The sequence below is a fragment of the Ranitomeya imitator genome, chromosome 4 (genome assembly GCF_032444005.1).
Source record: "Ranitomeya imitator isolate aRanImi1 chromosome 4, aRanImi1.pri, whole genome shotgun sequence".
Classification (NCBI taxonomy): Eukaryota; Metazoa; Chordata; class Amphibia; order Anura; family Dendrobatidae; genus Ranitomeya; species Ranitomeya imitator.
Window position 1 is genome coordinate 274,709,942 of NC_091285.1, and position 21,553 is coordinate 274,731,494.

Genomic DNA, 21,553 nt, shown 5'->3' on the forward strand with positions numbered 1-21,553 from the left:
CAACATATTGAAAGTGACGAACCTTTCCCTCCAGGGTGACTGCTACCCTTAGGTACTGCTGATGTTCGGCATGTATGGGAAGATGGTAATAGGCGTCCTTTAAGTCTATTCCGGCCATGACACACCTAGGGAATAAGAGTTTTATGGTAGAACTAATGGATTCCATTTTGAAGGTATGATTACGCAGGAAAGAATTTAATTTTTTAAGATTTATGATGGTTCTAAATGAACCATCTGGTTTATTAATCAGGAATAAAGGGGAGTAGAACCCTTTCCCTTTTTGATCCTGGGGAACTTCAATCAGGACTTTCTTAGATAGAAGAGATAGGATCTCTATTTCTAGAGCCCTCTGTTGGTCCTGACCTTTTGGAGATGTTATTATGAAGGAATCCCAAGGGATTCGATCAAATTCTAATTTAAGGCCGTATTGCACAATGTCCAGAATCCACTGGCTGGATGTTATCTGTTCCCATTGGGGAAGAAAAAATTTTAATCTGCCGCCTACTTCCTGGTTAGCGGTATTTACGTCTCGGATTATGGGACCCGCTAAAAAAGGCACCTTTTTGCTTTGGGTCCTTCGACTCCCATCGCTCTCTTTGTTCAAGCGGCTTGTTCCTAGTAAAGGGGCGTCTCCTGAAGGCTCTCCTGTAGGATGGAAGATACTGGTTAGGGAAGCCTTTCTTCCTTTCACCTGCTTTATTCAGGAGTTCATCCAGCGTCTTCCCAAAAAGGAACTCACCCTGACAGGGAATCGCACAAAGTTTTGCTTTAGCTTGTGCGTCCCCCTTCCAATTCTTTAGCCAGAGTGCACGCCGGGCTGTGTTGACTAGGCCGGCTGACCTGGCTGCAAGACGTAGCGAGTCCACTGAGGCATCAGCTAGGAATGCTACTGCTTCTTTAATTTGAGGCAATTTCAGCAGGATAGATTCCCTCGAAGTTTTGCCTCTAATCTGTTCCTCCAATTGCTCCGTCCATACTAGTAGAGATCTTGCAGTACAGGTACTAGATATGGCGGGCCTGAACGCCCCCGTATTGACTTCCCATGACCTCTTTAGTAAAGCTTCTGCTTTACGGTCCAGCGGGTCTGTCAGGACCCCTGAATCCTCCACTGGTAGGACCGACTGTTTGGTTGTGGAGGCTACCGCAGCATCAACTTTTGGCACCTTTGACCAGGTGTTTAGGTCTTCATCGCTGAAGGGATAGCGCCTTTTAGAGGATGATGGTAAAAACCCTCTATTCTGCTTGTCCCACTCCTTTTTGACAATATCTTTGATGGTTTGTATGACGGGGAAGGACCTACGTTTCTTCTGTCCTAACCCCGCAAACATTATGTCCTGTGCTGATTTCTTTTCTTTCCCATCTGGGCACCCCATCGTGCTCCTGACAGATTTTATTAAATTGTCCACATTACTGTTGGGAAGACAAAGTCCCCCTTCAGTCTCGGATGAGCTCGGCTGAGATCCCTCTTCGTCTGAAGAAATACATACACCCTCTGACTCCGAACTAACCGGAGACCGGGACCTGCTAGGCTGACGGGTACTGGCGCTACTTGTCTGCGCCAAACCCTGCATCTCTTCTCGGATAATAGCTCTGACATCTGAGGGAGTCATGATATTTTCCTGCCGTAGAGTTTGCATGATACACTCTGCACACAGTTTTTTGGCATAATCATCCGGGAGGGGCTGCGTACATAAAGCACACTCTTTATGCTTAGATTTGTGTGTCCTTTTCTTAGTCTAGAGGAAGGATACAGGAGGAACATATATCAGCATATAGGAAGAGACTCTTTCAAAAACTCACCCAGTGAAGCTGACAGGTACCGGTTCTGGAGGCGGAATTCGTTTGGTGGTAGAACTCTTCTCTGGAGGTCGGCCACCACTCTTTGTGCTGCTCCTCGTGCTTCTCTCCCTGCTGGGAGAGCGCTGTTGCACTGCGGGCAGGTGCGCTTCGTCGGCCGGTGAAGCCATTTCACACACACCGGCCCGACGCTAGCGCTGCATTTTTAAACTTGCCGCCCATTCTCCTGCCTCCCCGGACCAACCCGGAAGTGCTCCCGCGACTTCCGGGTTAGACGCGCCGCTCTCACTCACCATGCGGCCGCCAGAGGCTATTAAGCCGGCCGCTGCAGCGCGCGCGTCCTCACAGTGCCGGCCGGACCTACGGTGACCGGACCCGGACCGTGGATGTTTGGCCAGACGAGGGGGGAGGCTGCAAGCAGGGGCTCCCCCGCCGCTGCTTCTGGTACCGCAGCCCCTGCCGTTCCCACAGAAACCGACGCAGGCGGGTGCATGGCCCAGGGATCCTCTTCATCTGTAGGTAAGCCGGGTCCCTGTAGGAACAGGAAACCTAAACTGAGGAGGAGAGGGGACCGCCTCCTTTTATTCTGTAGGTTTCCTGTTCCTATGGGCGGATCCCTCTCTCTCATGTGGAGTGCTGTCGTGGCGAAGGGTAAAATCTCAAGTAACGAGTATACTCGCTCATCACTATTTAAGAGCCATAAACCTGCTATCTAGATAGTTTGTAGTCCTGGGAATGGATGTGGCTCATTTAACACATACATTCAATAAGACAAAAAAGGTCTTCAAAGGAAATCACTAAGATTTCTTGAGGGTATTGGGACTGCTTTATTCTGACGATGTGGCTCTAAGACTAGAAAAGTTTGTGCATACCTAATAGAGGAATTTGTTCCATAGTTGTTTTTAAGATTTTAATAATAGTTATTAAAATTTAAAAATATATACATTTAAAATTTATTTACAATGAGTTGCTGGCAAATGTAACATCAAAGACTGTACAGACAACACAATAATTTATCTACATATCCTTAGACTGATCATCTTCTTCCAGTTTCTTGATCTCACTTTTCAAACCGTTAATAGTTTCTCGGCTGGCTTTTAATCTCTCCTTCAACTCCGATATTTCAAAACTTGTCTTCTTCTTGGCAGCATCTAATTTTTCTCTGGTTTTAGATTCTAGTTCTACGACTAAAATAGCAAAAATGAATGCATTCAGATCACCAAATGAAGGTAAAATAAAAAAAATATATAATTTCAGTATGTTTGTCATATTAAAAAAAAAAAAAAAAAAGTTTTTCCCCTACTATTCCACCCCCTCTCATAGATCCTAAATTTTATTAGAAAAGCAAGTATTACCTGTGCTGCCACTATGAGCGCATCTCTGAGGATCATATAACCCTTTGTTATGCAGGCACTTCTTCCTGTCCACTACTCCCGATCTGGGCACCAGAATTGGATGAAATTAAAATGGCTTGTCCCTGATGGGTGGGGGCATGGTACCTTGCAATGTTTGACATGGGGTCCAAGCACACATGCTCAGATGTCAGATTTCACGCTCCTCTGCTCCCTTCAGCTGAAAAGCGCATCGCAGTACTAGTCAATTAAAGGGCCTGGCGCTGCAAAGCATCAACATGCTCAGTGCAAAGGACAGTGAAGTCTGAGGCTGTGTGCACACGTTCTGGATTTTTCGTGTTTTTTCGCTATAAAAACACGATAAAACCGCAAAAAAAAAAAAACTCACATTAAGCATCCTATTAAAAGAATGCAATCCGCATTTTGTATGCACATGCTGTGTTTCTTTCCTGAGCGGAAACACATTCCAGAAAAAAAACGCAGCATGTTCATTAATTTGCAGAATCGCGGGGATTCCGCACACCTAGGAATGCATTGATCTGCTTACTTCCCGCATGGGGCTATGCCCACCATGCGGGAAGTAAGCGGATCATGTGTGGATGGTACCCAGGGTGGAGGAGAGGAGACTCTCCTCCACAGACTGGGCACCATATAATTGTTGAAAAAAAATTTTTTAAATAAAAAAATAGTGATATACTCACCTTCCGATGGCCCCTGGAGTCATCCTGCCTTTCAGCGGTGCTTCCGTTCCCAGGGATGCTGTGTGCGAAGGACCTGCGATGACGTCGCGGTCACAAGACCGTGACGTCATCCCAGCCGACGCATGCACCACAGAGGAGATCGGGTGACGTCGGAAGGTGAGAATAACTTTTTTTTTATTTTTTTTAACATTAGATCTTTTTACTATTGATGCGGCTTAGGCAGCATCAATAGTAAAAAGTTGGTCACACTTGTCAAACACTGTTTGACAAGTGTGACCAACCTGTCAGTTTTCCAAGCGATGCTACAGATCGCTTGGAAAACGCTAGCATTCTGCAAGCTAATTACACTTGCAAAACGCTAGTGTTTAGCAGGAATACGCATGCCATTTCCACATGCGATATACCCGCGGCAAGAGTTGCGGAATTGCTGCGGAAATTTCCGTGGCAATTCCGCAACGTGTGCACTTAGCCTGGCACCTGAGCTCACCAACTGACTGCCAATGCATTGTAGAGCGAGCCACTTCAATTAACAAGTACTGTGATATGCTTTCTAATGACAAGCTGCAAATAGCAGCGCTTGTCAGCTGAAGGGGCTGGCAAGATCACGGTAGGGCAGAGCGAAGACCGAACGCACATTCTCAGATCAGACAACCTGTTAATCATTAAAATTCAGCTTTGCACCCAGTGACTCCCCACAGAGAAGTGTATACAAGCAGCACAGAAATAACAAAATAGCAGAAGAGAGACTATTAAGACTTCTGAAAGGAGGTGGAAACGCCTTTAATGTACTTCTATAATGAAGTAAAACTTACATTCGGTTTCATGTTTATATGCTCCAAGAGTTAACTGGCGGGATGTAGTTAAAAGCTGCTGCATCATAGCTGTAGGATCTTGGAAAATCTATAATAATAAAACAAGTTATTTTGGGGTACTAGGTTGAAAGCTGACAATATAGTTAAAGGGGGATGTCCAGGACAATTTTAATATTTTTTAGTATGACCTAAAACTTAACCACCAGGTAGCTGCTAAGAGTTATCTGCCTGTTCTACCCATCGCAGACTCATCAGTCACTGCCTTATCCTGCAGGCAATTCACCTGCTCATGGGCTGCTCTATCAAAGGTGAGTGACTGCCGACATGATGATCACTGGCCACCAGCTTTCTCGCAGTTAGGCAGCGGGGAGCCAGCTGTCAATCAATATGACTTGGGCAGTCCCAACCAGTCAACAGAACATAGTGGATAAGAAACCGCTGCTTTCGATGTGAAGTCAGCCGAATGTCTGGCAGGAGTAGTCTCTTAACTGCTGGCAGAGGTTGACACAGAACACAACAGGCAGGTAGTTAGGAAAGAGAAGATTCCTAGCAGTGAGTATTATAAAACTTAATAATCAGCATTGTACAATCCTTGGTGAAACTTTTTATATATGTCCTGGACAACCCCTTTATTACACAGTAGTGGAATAAAAAGCTAAAATGGAATCTTGTCAGAAAAGTAAACAGAAGCCAACTACTACATAGAATGGGACAATGTGAAAGCAATATGAAACAAGCTGCTGATTACTAGAAGTCTCAGAAGCTTCAAGCCCTTTAGAACAGAGGTCCCCAACTCCAGTCCTCAAGGCCCACCAAAATGTCATGTTTTCAGGATTTCCTTAGTCTTGCCCAGGTAATAATTGCATCACCTGTGCAATGCAAAGGAAATCCTGAAAACATGACCTGTTGGTGGCCCTTGAGGACTGGAGTTGGGGACCTCTGCTTTAGAACACCTTACAGAAGCTTCTAATATGTATCTGCATACTGTAAGTAATTATCACTAGTCAGCACTCTAGCTACACAAGTTATTTCTCCTGTATAGACAAAGGTTTCTTACCATTTCATCATAAAACTCTGAGACAACTGTCTTTTTCCCCAGCATGGCATTTGTGTCTGACTGAAATAACTTTAGCAAATGATATAAAGTGACCTAAACCGAAAAAAAGAAAAATATATAAAGAGTTAGCAAAAAAAAAAAAAAAAAGGGTACTTACAGTTGTGGTCAACGTGACTGCCACATGATAGTTTTTTTTTTTATTAGAAGTCAATATCTTCAGAAATAGGTGGATACGGACCATCTATGTTTTATTAGATTTTAGTATGCGCCGGTACATTCAACAAGGAGTTGTCCCATCCTCATACATGCATTTAAAAAATAAATAAATAATGAATAAAAACACTAAATGACATGGGCAGGAGTAAAAGACTCCCTTCTCGAATACTTGGCTGAGCAACCAATAGCAGATTTTGGATTGAGATCCGGTATCAATGATGGTCCGTTTAAAGGGACCATCAGCACAGAATGATAGTTCAAACCTAGTACAGGAGCTCGGTGAATCATGGCTAGGCCAATCATTTAGCTACACTTTCCCATCATCTTCAACCCCGCTCTTTGACTGCTCTGGCTTCATAGACCAAGAGAAGGGCAGAGACATATGGAAACCAAGCAGGTGGAAAGGTATACATAAATAATTGGTCTTGCTGTGGAGCACAGAGCAGCAGGACATAGCTTGAACAGTTATTCCATACTGACAGAGTCCTTTTAAGTGCACCTTCACACCTACTTGTTCTCCACCACCCTTCTTTGACAGTTCTGGCTTTATAGAGAGAAAAAAGCCACCTCCTAGTGTTTGCCATCCTTCAATAACTTTGCCAGGAAAAATTTGGGAAGCCTCATTTTGGGGGGGAGTGAGGAGTTTGTGCATAAAAGAGAAACGGATGAAACACAGATGGTAAAAATGGCCATTGAAACCTAAACTTTATGAAAAACAGGTCATTTGTTTGCAGAAGAGAAACTTGTGTGAACTTGACAGTGTAATTATTGAACACTGCACATTACGGTGTGTTCAATGGATGAAATTGTGCCCTTTTTTAACAGCAATTTAGAAAACAAAAACTTGTCATAGTATCATGTGAACATAACCTTACATTGAGCAAAAAAGATGAGTGTACTTACAGGTCGTTCATTTGGATCAATAAAAAATATTTTTATGATGATCTCAAATTCACCCCATCCAGTCTCTGTAATTTCGTAAGGCGGTTTAGTAACAACTAAAATAAAGGACAAAAAGGAATTACAAACAAAATCCCTTTTTGTGAAAGACAGTACGGCCCAAGCTGTGACCCTCCATCCCTCATAGGTGGCTTCACAGATGCTGGAACCTGACAACTTTTCTGTGCCCTAGTGGCACCAAATCTATTCCAGCATTAGCACATACTAGGGTCAAAGCCACATTACTGGTAATAATAATAATAATTTTTATTTATATAGCGCCAACAAATTCCGCAGCACTTTACAATTAAGCGGGGACATGTACAGACAATAAATTCGGTACGAGTTCAGACAATTTAAACAGTGACATTAGGGGTGAGGTCCCTGCTCGCAAGCTTACAATCTACAAGGAAATGGGGGGACACAATAGGTGTTTAACTTCAGGGGCTGAAACGCAGTCCTGACCTTTGAAAGCACACAGGCCCATGCTGTCGATTTTGGAAGGCAGCGGCGAACATGCGTTGAGGTGTTTTCTCTGCCCTATTATCCAACATGGCCATAGGTAAACTATGTACGATGACTCCTATATTATATTATATAAAAAGCTTACAACTTGCAGTGACCACACGACCACCTCAATGCCATCGGAGCTACTGCAACCCCCGACCTACGGTCTCCTCCCCCATAATCCTGTAGAATGTAAGCCCACAATTGTTCTTGGTAGTTTGCTGCATTATACATTTGTATACACTATATCCTTCAGCTGTAGTACTTCTTCCTATTACAGCTTTTCAGTCAAGATTTAGGGCCTGTAGTAGGCCAGGATCACACGTACGCGAGATACGGCCGAGTCTCGCTCGCAGGTGAAAACCCAGCTCTGGTGCCGGCACTCCAGAGCGGAGCGTGCAGCTCCATGTATTGCTGTGCGGCTGCACGCTCCGGAGTGCCGGCGCCAGAGCTGGGTTGTCACCTGCGAGGCTCGGTCATATCTCGCGTATGTGTAATACCGGCCTTAGTCTGTTTCTCTGTCCATACTGTGTCTAAATTTACCATGTATCACTTTTGGTGATTTTGGCAGCTGTGTTAAACTGCCTGAACATGACTAACATGATCAGAGATAGCGCCAAGGACTCCAGTTTAATCACTTAAATTTCACTAATCAATCTTTGATCTGGGCATTTAAAAGGCGAGACGCTCCAATGCCCATAGTACTCCCCGCCGATGTGTTGACAATGCAAACTATTGAGGGGCTACCTACTGAAGGCCATCATCTTGACACACCTATGAAGCCATGCAAGTACTTGTTGGAACTGCAGTTTATTTCCCATTCTGCACTTGACATACATTAGATTACGCAGAGATAGGTGTAGCTCTTTCAATGACAAGTCCAGCAATACTTTTACAAGGCTAGTCCATTCCTCCATTACGGAGAAATCAGTATTTGAAGGTTTTTGAGTGTGGAAGCACTACACAAGTCAGTCACTCCAGCTCTATTCCCCGCCAAGCGAGGAATATTCCTACCCAACAGCCTCTATGCTGTGTGACTTCATGCAAAGGAGCTGGCACACAAGCAGGAGGAGGCATCACTGGGCAGGGAATAGAGCTGGAGTGACAGAGGCTTGGAAAGGGCATGAATGCACAAAAGCACTTTAGCCTCAATTACATATCAATTCAAAAACCCATTTCCCTGTAATGGAGGAACGGACTGACCATGCAAATATATTGCTGGACTTGTCTTTGAACAGCTACATGTGCAAATAGTTTGGGGTGGAATCCCTCTGACAGATTTCCCCTTTTTAAAATACAATAGATATTTAGTCATGCTGAGATATAAAGTAACGTGCAACCTACAAGACCTTTAACATTATACCTCTTAAAGGATTTCCATAACTTTCATGCAATTTAAATTGAATTTTCTTCACATAGGCAGACATGTCCTGAAAGTATAAAGAAATGCAACTTCAGTCTCTGTCCACATTGCAACTGCGCTATTAGTGTTCTGGGACGGGGGTTAAATATATGAAGGATGCAAACCTCTCCCAACATTTGTTTTAAGTTGAATTTATGTCATTAGTGTAGATATAGAAAACATCTGACAAGAACAATGAATTGTGTTACTGGTACCTCATTACGATAGGGTTTGACATAAACCGTCCACTGGTGAGTATGCCCATCTTCTTCTCTCTTCTTCCCAAAGTAACGGGCAACATTTCCATAGACGATAGGTTTCACAATTGTAACTCCCTAGATCGGGAAAAAGACAATTAAAGAAGCACTCCTCCTATCAAAGTATTTATCCTCTTAATATATTGCAATATAGAAGATGCTAAGCACAGCCTAAATAGGGGAGGTGCACAGTCATAGGTGCCCAAACCTGAACGTATACAATATAAAGTGACTAGCACACTCCAGGGTGTTGTGATGCAAAAAAGTGGGGATTTATTACATACAGTAAATCACAAACGTTTCGGTCGATACTGGACCTTCATCAGTGTGCTATCCACCGCTAATAGAGTGTGGGCACACACTCTATTAGCGGTGGATACCGCATTTATCCCTAGTGTCCTGGCGTACTGACAGCTCTTTTGAGCCTCAGCGCCACCCATTATTCTGACTCACCGTCAGTTGACCAGCCTGGTTCTGTTTCTTCCCGGCTTGTTGCTTTTTTTCCAGCATGTCTGATTGATGCAAATCCGAGTAGTCTATTGTTTTTGGGGCCATACAAGTATACAATTATACCTAGCACACTGATGAAGGTCCAGTATCGACCGAAACGTTTGTGATTTACTGTATGTAATAAATCCCCACTTTTTTGCATCACAACACCCTGGAGTGTGCTAGTCACTTTATATTGTACTTAATATATTGCAGTCATCATAATATAGCACTGTATATTTTGCCTTTCTACCCAGCTAATTCTTGTCTTTTCCCATTAGATCTATGACATCACATGATTAAACACTGAATACCTGAATCCCTCTAAGGCTACTTTCACACTAGCATTTTTTGGCGTACGTCGCAATGCTTCGTTTTGGAGTAAAAACGCATCCTGCAAAGTTGCCCGCAGGATGCGTTTTTTCTCCATAGACTTTCATTAGCGACGCATCACCACACATCGTGTTTTGGCGGACCGTCGGCAAAAAAAAAAACATTCCATGTAACGTTTTTTGGTGCGTCGAGTCCGCCATTTCCGACCGCGCATGTGCAGCCGGAACGCCGCCCCCTCCTCCCCGGACCTTACAATGGGGGCAGCGGATGCGTTGTAAAACTGCATCCGCTACCCACATTGTTCCTTTTTTATCGCAGTTTGCGTCGGTACGTGTGAAAGTAGCCTAAGCGCTATGTAGAAACAGGAGGTCAATTTTCCCTGTATTACTCATAAGTTACTGCAAAAGTCCCTGGTAGATGGTGGAGCAACTGGGTCAGGGGTTGAAGAGGAGAATGACAAATGTAGGGACAAGAGACTTCCTGTTTCTACATAGCGCAGATAAAAGAAGAATTAGCTGGGTAGAAAGGCAAAATGAGCAATTGTAAGTACACAGTGCTATATAATATGATGGCTTTAATATATTAAGAGCATAAAACTGATCGGAGGAGTGGTTTTTTTTTTTTTAAACAAGATACCAATATAGAATAGTGGCTCCTAATAATGGAGACACATTACCCAGTAATGATAAAACAGGCTTTTGGAAGACTATGCACATTGATGGTACATAACAGTCGTGGATTTACTTTCATTCCAAAATCCACCAGTAAGGCTTCTTTCACACTAGCGTCGGAATCTCCCCGTCGCAATGCGTCGGGGAGAGATTCCGACGCTAGCGTTTAACGCATTGCACAATAGAGGCAGCGGATGCATTTCTCCGGCGCATCCACTGCCCCATTGTAAGGTGCGGGGAGGTGGGGACGGAGTTCCGGCCGCGCATGCGCGGTCAGAAAAAGAGGTCCGTCAGGAGCAAAAAACGTTACATGTAGCGTATTTTGCTCCTGACGGTCCGCCAAAGCACGACGCATCCGTCGCTCGACGGATGCGACGTGTGGCAATCCGTCGCAAATGCGTCGTCAATACAAGTCTGTGGGGGAAAAACGCATCCTGTAAGCACTTTTGCAGGATGCGTTTTTTCCGCAAAACGACACATTGTGACGGATTGCAGAAAACGCTAGTGTGAAAGTAGCCTAAGAGATCAGACAACTCTGCAGGTTGGAAACTTTAAGAGGATTCTGACAACCCAGAATTATAACAATCTCCTGAATGTTTATTCCACCTAGAAATCATGGGCCATATTTTATCATCAACTAAGTGGCCCATAAAAAGGCTTTACAAAACTGTGGCAAATGGAGGCTGCGCGGTCAGCCCTGGGTAACAAGATATAGGAGGGGAAAAAGCAATAATTAAATGATAGTCACCATTAAAATTCTGTGAAAAGCCTCAAAATCTATAATATAACGCTGGGAGCGTCACTCTGTCCGAAGCCTTTATAGACTGCGCAGGCGCAAGCGCCGGCGCAGTCTGGCCCCCACAGAGTGATGCTCCCAGGAGATCGCGGTATGCGTAAGCACTGAACGCATACCGCGATCTCCACCGGAGAGTCAGGGACCGCCAGGAGGGTAAGTATATTCACCTTTCCCCGTTCCAGCGCTGCGTGCGGCTCCGTCTCCCGGCTCCTCTGCTGTGACAGTTCAGAGGGCGCGATGACGCGCTTAATGCGCGCCGGCGCCGCCCTCTGACTTACCAGTCACAGGCAGAGGAGCCGGAGTGTGTCTTCAAGAAAATGACGCCGGAAAGCGCGGACTGCGCAGGCGCCGATTCCTGCTGCTTTTTTTTTTTTTTATATGGCAGCAGCATACGGGGGCATACACACTGGAGCGTCTTATGGGGGGCATATAATACAATGGTGGCGCAGGATGGCAGCAGCACATGACAGAACGGGCGCAGGATGGCAGCAGCACATGACAGAACGGGCGCAGGATGGCAGCAGCACATGACAGAACGGGCGCAGGATGGCAGCAGCACATGACAGAACGGGCGCAGGATGGCAGCAGCACATGACAGAACGGGCGCAGGATGGCAGCAGCACATGACAGAACGGGCGCAGGATGGCAGCAGCATATGACAGAACGGGGGCGCAGGATGGGAGCAGCACATGACAGAATGGAGGCGCAGGATGGGAGCAGCACATGACAGAACGGGGGCGCAGGATGGGAGCGGCACATGACAGAACGGGGGCGCAGGATGGGAGCGGCACATGACAGGATGGGGATGCAGGATGGAGCAGCACATGACAGAATGGGGGCGCAGGATGGAGCAGCACATGACAGGATGGGGACGCAGGATGGAGCAGCACATGACAGGATGGGGACGCAGGATGGAGCAGCACATGACAGGATGGGGACGCAGGATGGAGCAGCACATGACAGGATGGGGACGCAGGATGGAGCAGCACATGACAGGATGGGGACGCAGGATGGAGCAGCACATACCAGGATGGAGACCATATACCAATATAAATGCTCGCCACCCGGGCGTAGAATGGGTTCAATAGCTAGTCTAATATATGCCCCCAGGGTGTACTTATGACTGGCGAATTAGAATGGGAATCAGGCAGATGTACCGGTGTCCGCTCTCAGCTTGGGAAATGGTCACCGTCAAGGAAAGACCCCAATGCAATGGTGGGGACGGCCCAGCTCGCTTATAGAGCCTCTCACCTGTACATTAGTGCTGCAGCAATGCTGCCGTCTCTTATATGTGAACAGGGGTCCACAGGTAACAGATCACAGGTCCTTAGGATAAATGGCCCATTACATGTGAAGACCACTTTATGTATTTCACTCAGCGCCATTCCACAGCATCACTGTCCCCAGTGGGACTTCACCCCACACAGTACAGAAAGCCGCTGAGCATTTCTGCCTATTTATACCATGGGAAAGGTCTGGGGTCTCCGATCACCTCACATACATAACTTCTCGTTGTACAGCTACAGTACTAGAACCTGATGAAGATTGTAGTCCAAGCTGCAAACAGCCCAGGCCCCCCCATAGTGCAGAACCAGAGCCCCCCCATAGTGCAGCCCCAGACCCCCAGCTCTGTAGTACAGCAGCACACGCCTCTTTGTGCCTCTGCCGGCTGTACACACGCAGACTGCCAGCACAAAGTCGCATAAACCCATTATACACACATATCCGGGCGCCCAGAGCCGGCTCCCGGGCAGAGGACCCCCAGACACAGCCGTGTGGGGGCTCAGGGACCCCTGCAGGGCCGGCTACACAGCAGGGTCCAGGCCCCCTCACCTTCACTCTCCCTCCGGAGTCCGGGCCGAATTCAGCCATCCTCTTGAACATAGTGAAGCGGGAGGCGGCCGGGGAGGGGCAGGAGCAGCTCACGGACGAGCCACCGCCACTCACCGCGGGAAACGACCGGACAGCGGCCACAGGAAAGCGCACAGCGCACACAGAGCTGCGGGAATTTCAGCGTCTGACGCCGCGGTCCGAGCGCTGATACAAACCTTCTGCGGCACACGAAACCCTCCTATTTCATTATGACAATGGTACAGTCCAAACACTAACGCGCCCGCCCAGTGACTGGAGGGGGGCGTGGTCACGTGGGGAATGCTTTGGACTCTTCCGTCTCTGCCTATGGGAATATGGAGGGGTTAATAATAGTCGCTGCCCATTGTAGCAGACGGCACCGCATGCAGCCTAAAAACTGAGGGGGAACTCTGAATGGTTGCCATGGCCAACTACTATTTTCCCTACAAAAAAAGTGGTGCAGAGTATATTTGACCCACAAAACAGCAGCAGAAAAGGCGAGAAGCAGGAGACATTCCCAGGACTTGGTTCCTATTGCACTCAATGGATCCTGGACTGGATGGAATGTTTGATCTCCGTTTTTGGAATGGCGATGACTATTGGCCATGTCGCCAGCGCCTACCGGGTCCTCCTGGTGCTGTCGTTGTGGCCATCATTTAGTAGGGTTTGTGTCAGAGATGCCAAGGCCGGGGCTACTAACGGCGGTGTACCATATAAGCGTGCGTTCACACGGGGGTAGAAATCGGACGTGTGCTGGCCGTATACTTGGAGAACATTGCAGTAATTCTCCAGAGCTAAAGCCCAGAAAATCTAATCTATCGTTACCCAAACTTGAATCACTAAATGATACTGCTATTAAATATCCAATACAAGCGCATCTGCTGTGGTGATGAATAATACAGGTTATGTGGGGTCAATTGAAAACGTGTTGACGGAGACTGACAGCTACGTTCCCTTAGGCTACTTTCACACTAGCGTTTTTTTTTAATCTGTCGCAATCCATCATTTTGGGCAAAAAACGGATCCTGCAAATGTGCCTGCAGGATGCGTTTTTTCCCATAGACTTGTATTGCCGACGGATCGCAACATATGGCCATACGTCACGTCCGTCATGCACTGGATGCATCGTGTTTTAGCGGACCGTCGTATCGAAAAAACGTTCAATGTAACGTTTTTTCGTACGTCGGATCCGCCATTTCCAACCGCGCATGCGCGGCCGGAACTGCACCCCCTCCTCCCCGGGACTTAGAATGGGCAGCGGATGCGGTGAAAAACTGCATCCGCTGCCCACGTTGTGCACAATTTTCACAACGTACGTCGGTACATCAGGCCGACGCATTGCAACGGCCCTGTACCGACGCAAGTGTGAAAGAAGCCTTACAGAGTTGTGACATTATATGACTAAACACCAGTTTTCCCATAAAGTGTGAATTGCACCTATAGAGCATTAGTCACAAAAAGTATAATGATTATACTAAAAATGGTAACAAAATTCTCATTGGGGTCTGTTACAAACCCCCAAATATAACAGAAACCATGGAAAGTCTACTTCTAAAGCAGATAGATGAAGCTGCAACCCATAATGAGGTCCTGGTTATGGGGGACTTTAACTATCCGGATATTAACTGGGAAACAGAAACCTGTGAAACCCATAAAGGCAACAGGTTTCTGCTAATAACCAAGAAAAATTATCTTTCACAATTGGTGCAGAATCCAACCAGAGGAGCAGCACTTTTAGACCTAATACTATCTAATAGACCTGACAGAATAACAAATCTGCAGGTGGTTGGGCATCTAGGAAATAGCGACCACAATATTGTGCAGTTTCACCTGTCTTTCACTAGGGGGACTTGTCAGGGAGTCACAAAAACACTGAACTTTAGGAAGGCAAAGTTTGACCAGCTTAGAGATGCCCTTAATCTGGTAGACTGGGACAATATCCTCAGAAATAAGAATACAGATAATAAATGGGAAATGTTTAAGAACATCCTAAATAGGCAGTGTAAGCGGTTTATACCTTGTGGGAATAAAAGGACTAGAAATAGGAAAAACCCAATGTGGCTAAACAAAGAAGTAAGACAGGCAATTAACAGTAAAAAGAAAGCATTTGCACTACTAAAGCAGGATGGCACCATTGAAGCTCTAAAAAACTATAGGGAGAAAAATACTTTATCTAAAAAACTAATTAAAGCTGCCAAAAAGGAAACAGAGAAGCACATTGCTAAGGAGAGTAAAACTAATCCCAAACTGTTCTTCAACTATATCAATAGTAAAAGAATAAAAACTGAAAATGTAGGCCCCTTAAAAAATAGTGAGGAAAGAATGGTTGTAGATGACGGGGAAAAAGCTAACATATTAAACACCTTCTTCTCCACGGTATTCACGGTGGAAAATGAAATGCTAGGTGAAATCCCAAGAAACAATGAAAACCCTATATTAAGGGTCACCAATCTAACCCAAGAAGAGGTGCGAAACCGGCTAAATAAGATTAAAATAGATAAATCTCCGGGTCCGGATGGCATACACCCACGAGTACTAAGAGAACTAAGTAATGTAATAGATAAACCATTATTTCTTATTTTTAGGGACTCTATAGCGACAGGGTCTGTTCCGCAGGACTGGCGCATAGCAAATGTGGTGCCAATATTCAAAAAGGGCTCTAAAAGTGAACCTGGAAATTATAGGCCAGTAAGTCTAACCTCTATTGTTGGTAAAATATTTGAAGGGTTTCTGAGGGATGTTATTCTGGATTATCTCAATGAGAATAACTGTTTAACTCCATATCAGCATGGGTTTATGAGAAATCGCTCCTGTCAAACCAATCTAATCAGTTTTTATGAAGAGGTAAGCTATAGACTGGACCACGGTGAGTCATTGGACGTGGTATATCTCGATTTTTCCAAAGCGTTTGATACCGTGCCGCACAAGAGGTTGGTACACAAAATGAGAATGCTTGGTCTGGGGGAAATTGTGTGTAAATGGGTTAGTAACTGGCTTAGTGATAGAAAGCAGAGGGTGGTTATAAATGGTATAGTCTCTAACTGGGTCGCTGTGACCAGTGGGGTACCGCAGGGGTCAGTATTGGGACCTGTTCTCTTCAACATATTCATTAATGATCTGGTAGAAGGTTTACACAGTAAAATATCGATATTTGCAGATGATACAAAACTATGTAAAGCAGTTAATACAAGAGAAGATAGTATTCTGCTACAGATGGATCTGGATAAGTTGGAAACTTGGGCTGAAAGGTGGCAGATGAGGTTTAACAATGATAAATGTAAGGTTATACACATGGGAAGAGGGAATCAATATCACCATTACACACTGAACGGGAAACCACTGGGTAAATCTGACAGGGAGAAGGACTTGGGGATCCTAGTTAATGATAAACTTACCTGGAGCAGCCAGTGCCAGGCAGCAGCTGCCAAGGCAAACAGGATCATGGGGTGCATTAAAAGAGGTCTGGATACACATGATGAGAGCATTATACTGCCTCTGTACAAATCCCTAGTTAGACCGCACATGGAGTACTGTGTCCAGTTTTGGGCACCGGTGCTCAGGAAGGATATAATGGAACTAGAGAGAGTACAAAGGAGGGCAACAAAATTAATAAAGGGGATGGGAGAACTACAATACCCAGATAGATTAGCGAAATTAGGATTATTTAGTCTAGAAAAAAGACGACTGAGGGGCGATCTAATAACCATGTATAAGTATATAAGGGGACAATACAAATATCTCGCTGAGGATCTGTTTATACCAAGGAAGGTGACGGGCACAAGGGGGCATTCTTTGCGTCTGGAGGAGAGAAGGTTTTTCCACCAACATAGAAGAGGATTCTTTACTGTTAGGGCAGTGAGAATCTGGAATTGCTTGCCTGAGGAGGTGGTGATGGCGAACTCAGTCGAGGGGTTCAAGAGAGGCCTGGATGTCTTCCTGGAGCAGAACAATATTGTATCATACAATTATTAGGTTCTGTAGAAGGACGTAGATCTGGGTATTTATTATGATGGAATATAGGCTGAACTGGATGGACAAATGTCTTTTTTCGGCCTTACTAACTATGTTACTATGTTACTATTATAAAGCTGATCTCCGGGATTTCATATTTATCCTGTTTTTTTTTTGTCATAACTAGTGATGGACGAGCCCTAAAAGCAATGGCGAGCTCGGGTCAAGCAAATTGGAATACTCGGGTACTCGACCCGAGCAACGAGCCCAATGTAAGTCTATGGGAGACCCGAGTATTTTTACCGCCCTCCCCCTCTTCAGCGGTCTGCGGAGGGACTAGAAATTGCGGAAATCGATGGGAACAGTGCTCAAATAACACAGGAACATCATGTGGATCGCCCCTGGAAGCATTTCTGACTCCTAGGTCACAGCTGTGAACAATGTTGTCAGAGTCTCGTGCCACTTTTACAGGCGCAGCAAAAAAACATCCAAAAACGGAACCAAAATGGATTATGCTGGGAAATATGTCAAGGTACCAGGGTAATGACTTGTATATAAGGCAAAATAATTAACCAAAAACAAAAATGTTCCTCCACACCTTGGGCTATGTTCACACGCAGCGTTTTTGATGCGTTTTTGAACTTTAGGAAAAATAGAAGTGGATCCAGCTCACTCACAGGGCTTGTTTACAAATCTGAAACATTTACTTTTATCTTGAACAAGTGTTCAAGAGCCGTGTTCAGGGGCGGATTATCAGAGGGTCAATATGGGCGGTAGCCCAGGGCCCAGTGGTCTGGGGGGGCCCTGGGCTACTGCACAGATTGACCCTCTGATAATCATCTGTGAATGCCGGCGGCCGCCGCCGGCATTTATGTGCCACCGCCGTACCCGGTGGGCAGAGAGAGGGGGCCCGCATCGGGCCCCTTCTCATCTGCTCACCGGGCCCCTTCCGGTGCTGCGGCGGTTTCCTATTGATGTGCGGGCGCGCGCCCGCACGTCAATAGTTAACAACAGCCGCCAGCCAATTGGAAGCTGGCGGCTGATGTCGGCCGCAGGCGCACACGTCGCCGGCGTCTGACGTCATTGTCAGTCGCCGGCGAGTGTGCTCTGTTGGAGGGAGCTCATCGCTGGAGCGCGGACAGGTGAGGAGACTTTGTTTTTTTTTTTTTTGGTTTTTTTTTATAACGGTGGACACACTGAGGGCAATGCTGGAGGACACTGGGGCAATGCTGGAGGACACTGGGGCAGATTGCTGGAGGACACTGGGGCAGATTGCTGGAGGACACTGGGGCAGATTGCTGGAGGACACGGGGGCAGATTGCTGGAGGACCCTGGGGCAGATTGATGGAGGACACTGGGGCAATGCTGGAGGACGCTGGGGCAGATTGCTGAAGGACCCTGGGGCAGATTGCTGGAGGACACGAGGGCAGATTGCTGGAGGACACTGGGGCAGATTGCTGGAGGACACTGGGGCAATGCTGGAGGACACTGGGGCAGATGGCTAGAGGACACTGGGGCAGATTGCTGGAGGACACTGGGGCAATGCTGGAGGACACTGGGGCAATGCTGGAGGACACTGGGGCAGATTGCTGGAGGACACTGGGGCAGATTGCTGGAGGACACTGGGGCAGATTGCTGGAGGACACTGGGGCAGATTGCTGGAGGACACTGGGGCAATGCTGGAGGACACTGGGGCAGATGGCTGGAGGACACTGGGGCAGATTGCTGGAGGACACTGGGGCAGATTGCTGGAGGACACTGGGGCAGATGGCTGGAGGACACTGGGGCAGATGGCTGGAGGACACTGGGGCAGATGGCTGGAGGACACTGAGGCAATGCTGGAGACACTGGGGCAGATTGCTGGAGACACTGGGGCAGATTGCTGGAGAAACTGGGGCAGATTGCTGGAGACACTGGGGCAATGCTGGAGACACTGGGGGAAATGCTGGACATACTGGGGGAAATGCTGGACATACTGGGGCAGATTGCTGGACACACTGGTGGTAAACTCTCTACTAATCGGTCTCCCTCTTGCAAAACTCTCCCCGCTCCAATCTGTCCTGAATGCTGCAGCCAGGATCATATTCCTCACCAACCGTTACACCGATGCCTCTACCCTGTGCCAGTCATTACACTGGCTACCCATCCACTCCAGAATCCAGTACAAAACTACTACCCTCATCCACAAAGCACTCCATGGCTCAGCACCACCCTACATCTCCTCCCTGGTATCAGTCTACCACCCTACCCGTGCCCTCCGCTCCGCTAATGACCTCAGGTTAGCATCCTCAATAATCAGAACCTCCCACTCCCGTCTCCAAGACTTTACACGTGCTGCGCCGATTCTTTGGAATGCACTACCTAGGTTAATACGATTAATCCCCAATCCCCACAGTTTTAAGCGTGCCCTAAAAACTCATTTGTTCAGACTGGCCTACCGCCTCAATGCATTAACCTAACGATCCCTGTGTGGCCTATTTATAATAAAAAAAAAAAAAAAAAAAAAGGTTCCTCGCATCATGTTCTCATACACTTTATGCAGTATTAGCCCTCTGTGTCTGTACTGCTACATACTTAGGCAGGTAACTGGTTCATGCAGCTTTACATGAACACCTGAGCCTTACACTATAGCTGGCCCGAATAACTAAAGCAATTGTTACCATCCACCTCTCGTGTCTCCCCTTTTCCCCATAGTTTGTAAGCTTGCGAGCAGGGCCCTCACTCCTCCTGGTATCTGTTTTGAACTGTATTTCTGTTATGCTGTAATGTTTATTGTCTGTACAAGTCCCCTCTATAATTTGTAAAGCGCTGCGGAATATGTTGGCGCTATATAAATAAAATTATTATTATTATTATTATAATATTCTGGACACACTGGGGGCAATGCTGGACGCACTGGGGCAGATTGCTGGACACACTGTCTGGGGGCAATATGCTGGACACACTGGGGCAATATGCTGGACATACTGGGGCAGATTGCTGGACACACTGGGGGTAATATGCTGGACACACTGGGGCAGATTGCTGGACACACTGGGGCAGATTGCTGGACACACTGTCTGGGGGCAATGCTGGACACACTGGGGGCAATATGCTGGAGACACTGGGGCAGATTGCTGGACACTGGGGCAATATGCTGGACACACTGGGGCAGATTGCTGGACACACTGGGGGCAGGGCTGGAAGCATGGGCAGAATGTAGACACGGGGCATGATTGGAGACACGGGGCAGAATGACAGACATGGGGCAGGATTGGATCATGGGGCAGGATGGATACGATGGAGACATATGGGGCAGGATGTGGAGATCATATGGGGTAGAATGGATACTCATGAGGGCAGGATGCGAGAACATATGGCTGGAGCCAGGAATGAGACACACGGGGCCAGGATGTGGAATATTATTACCATAGGGGCTAATTAAGGGATATTATTACTGCAGTGATGTATTTATTTTATTTTTTGAGTATACTGTTTTGAATGGGGGTCGGTCCTGTTACTGTGCAGAGTGACACTATATCACCTTTTTTTCTTCATGTGGTGTAATGTAGAAGTTGTGAAAAATTAAGTAATGTGTTCTGCAAGCGGAGCTCGAGATAACTGTGTTATTTCCTGCAGAAACGAGTCCTGGCTGGAAGAAATGATGGCGGTCTGTGCTGGATGAAAGATGAAGGACTTCACCTAGAGACGTCACTGGTGAGTCAGTGTTACCTATACACTGACACTATACACTGTATACTATATAGAGGTCCTGTGTATAATACCACCAGTGATCTCTGTATTACCTCTACACAGACACTGCATACTAAGTACAGATCTCCTGTGAATACTGGCACTTATGGTGATAGTATTGTGTTGTTGTTTTTTACTGATCAGTATTGTAGTATTCAGTCACTATGTGGTGGTAATATGTGGTCTGGAAATGGTGTTGTGGTATTTGTCCCTTGTATGTGATATTTGGTCACCAAGTGGTGGTAATATGTGGTCTTGACATGGTGCGGTGGTATTTGTTCCTTGTATGTGATATTATTCGATCACTGTGGTTGTAATTTGTGGTCTGGTCATGGCGCGGTGGTATTTGTTCCTTGTATGTGATATTATTCGATCACTGTGGTTGTAATTTGTGGTCTGGTCATGGTGCGGTGGTATTTGTTCCTTGTATGTGATATTATTGGTCAAAATATACCTAAATTGTATTGCAGATTCTAACAAATATTTAATAGGTTACAGTAGAGTAGGGCCCGGCCATTTTTCTGGAATAATCTGGTTCGGGTATATCATGACCCCCGTCACATGACCCCCGTCACATGACCGGGGGGGAGGGGGCCCACAGTGTCTGAACAGCCCGGGGCCCTGGCTACCCTTGATCCACCCCTGGCCGTGTTGCTCGAAATGCGCATGGCCTTATTACACATGGCTGTG

General features: G+C 46.4%; 1 protein-coding gene across 1 annotated transcript; it reads right to left on the reverse strand.

Moving 5' to 3' along the window:
• Window positions 1–2,693: 2,693 nt before the first annotated feature.
• Window positions 2,694–13,423, reverse strand: YEATS4 (YEATS domain containing 4). The gene is made up of 7 exons (XM_069764632.1): window positions 13,163–13,423; window positions 8,999–9,118; window positions 8,745–8,811; window positions 6,839–6,933; window positions 5,720–5,812; window positions 4,663–4,750; window positions 2,694–2,984 (listed from the first exon to the last, which is right to left on the reverse strand). Exons 1-7 carry the CDS (start codon window positions 13,211–13,213, stop codon window positions 2,815–2,817), a joined length of 684 nt encoding a protein of 227 aa, XP_069620733.1. The 5' UTR covers window positions 13,214–13,423; the 3' UTR covers window positions 2,694–2,814.
• Between the last annotated feature and the right edge of the window lie 8,130 nt (window positions 13,424–21,553).

Coding starts and splice junctions, on each gene's coding strand:
- YEATS4 (XM_069764632.1), bottom strand. CDS start 13,213: ATGTTCAAGAGGATGGCTGAATTCGGCCCGGACTCCGGAGGGAGAGTG. Junction 9,119..13,162: donor ACTCCGGAGGGAGAGTGAAG/GTGAGGGGGCCT, acceptor TTCCCGATCTAG/GGAGTTACAATTGTGAAACC. Junction 8,812..8,998: donor TCAAACCCTATCGTAATGAG/GTACCAGTAACA, acceptor TTATACTTTCAG/GACATGTCTGCCTATGTGAA.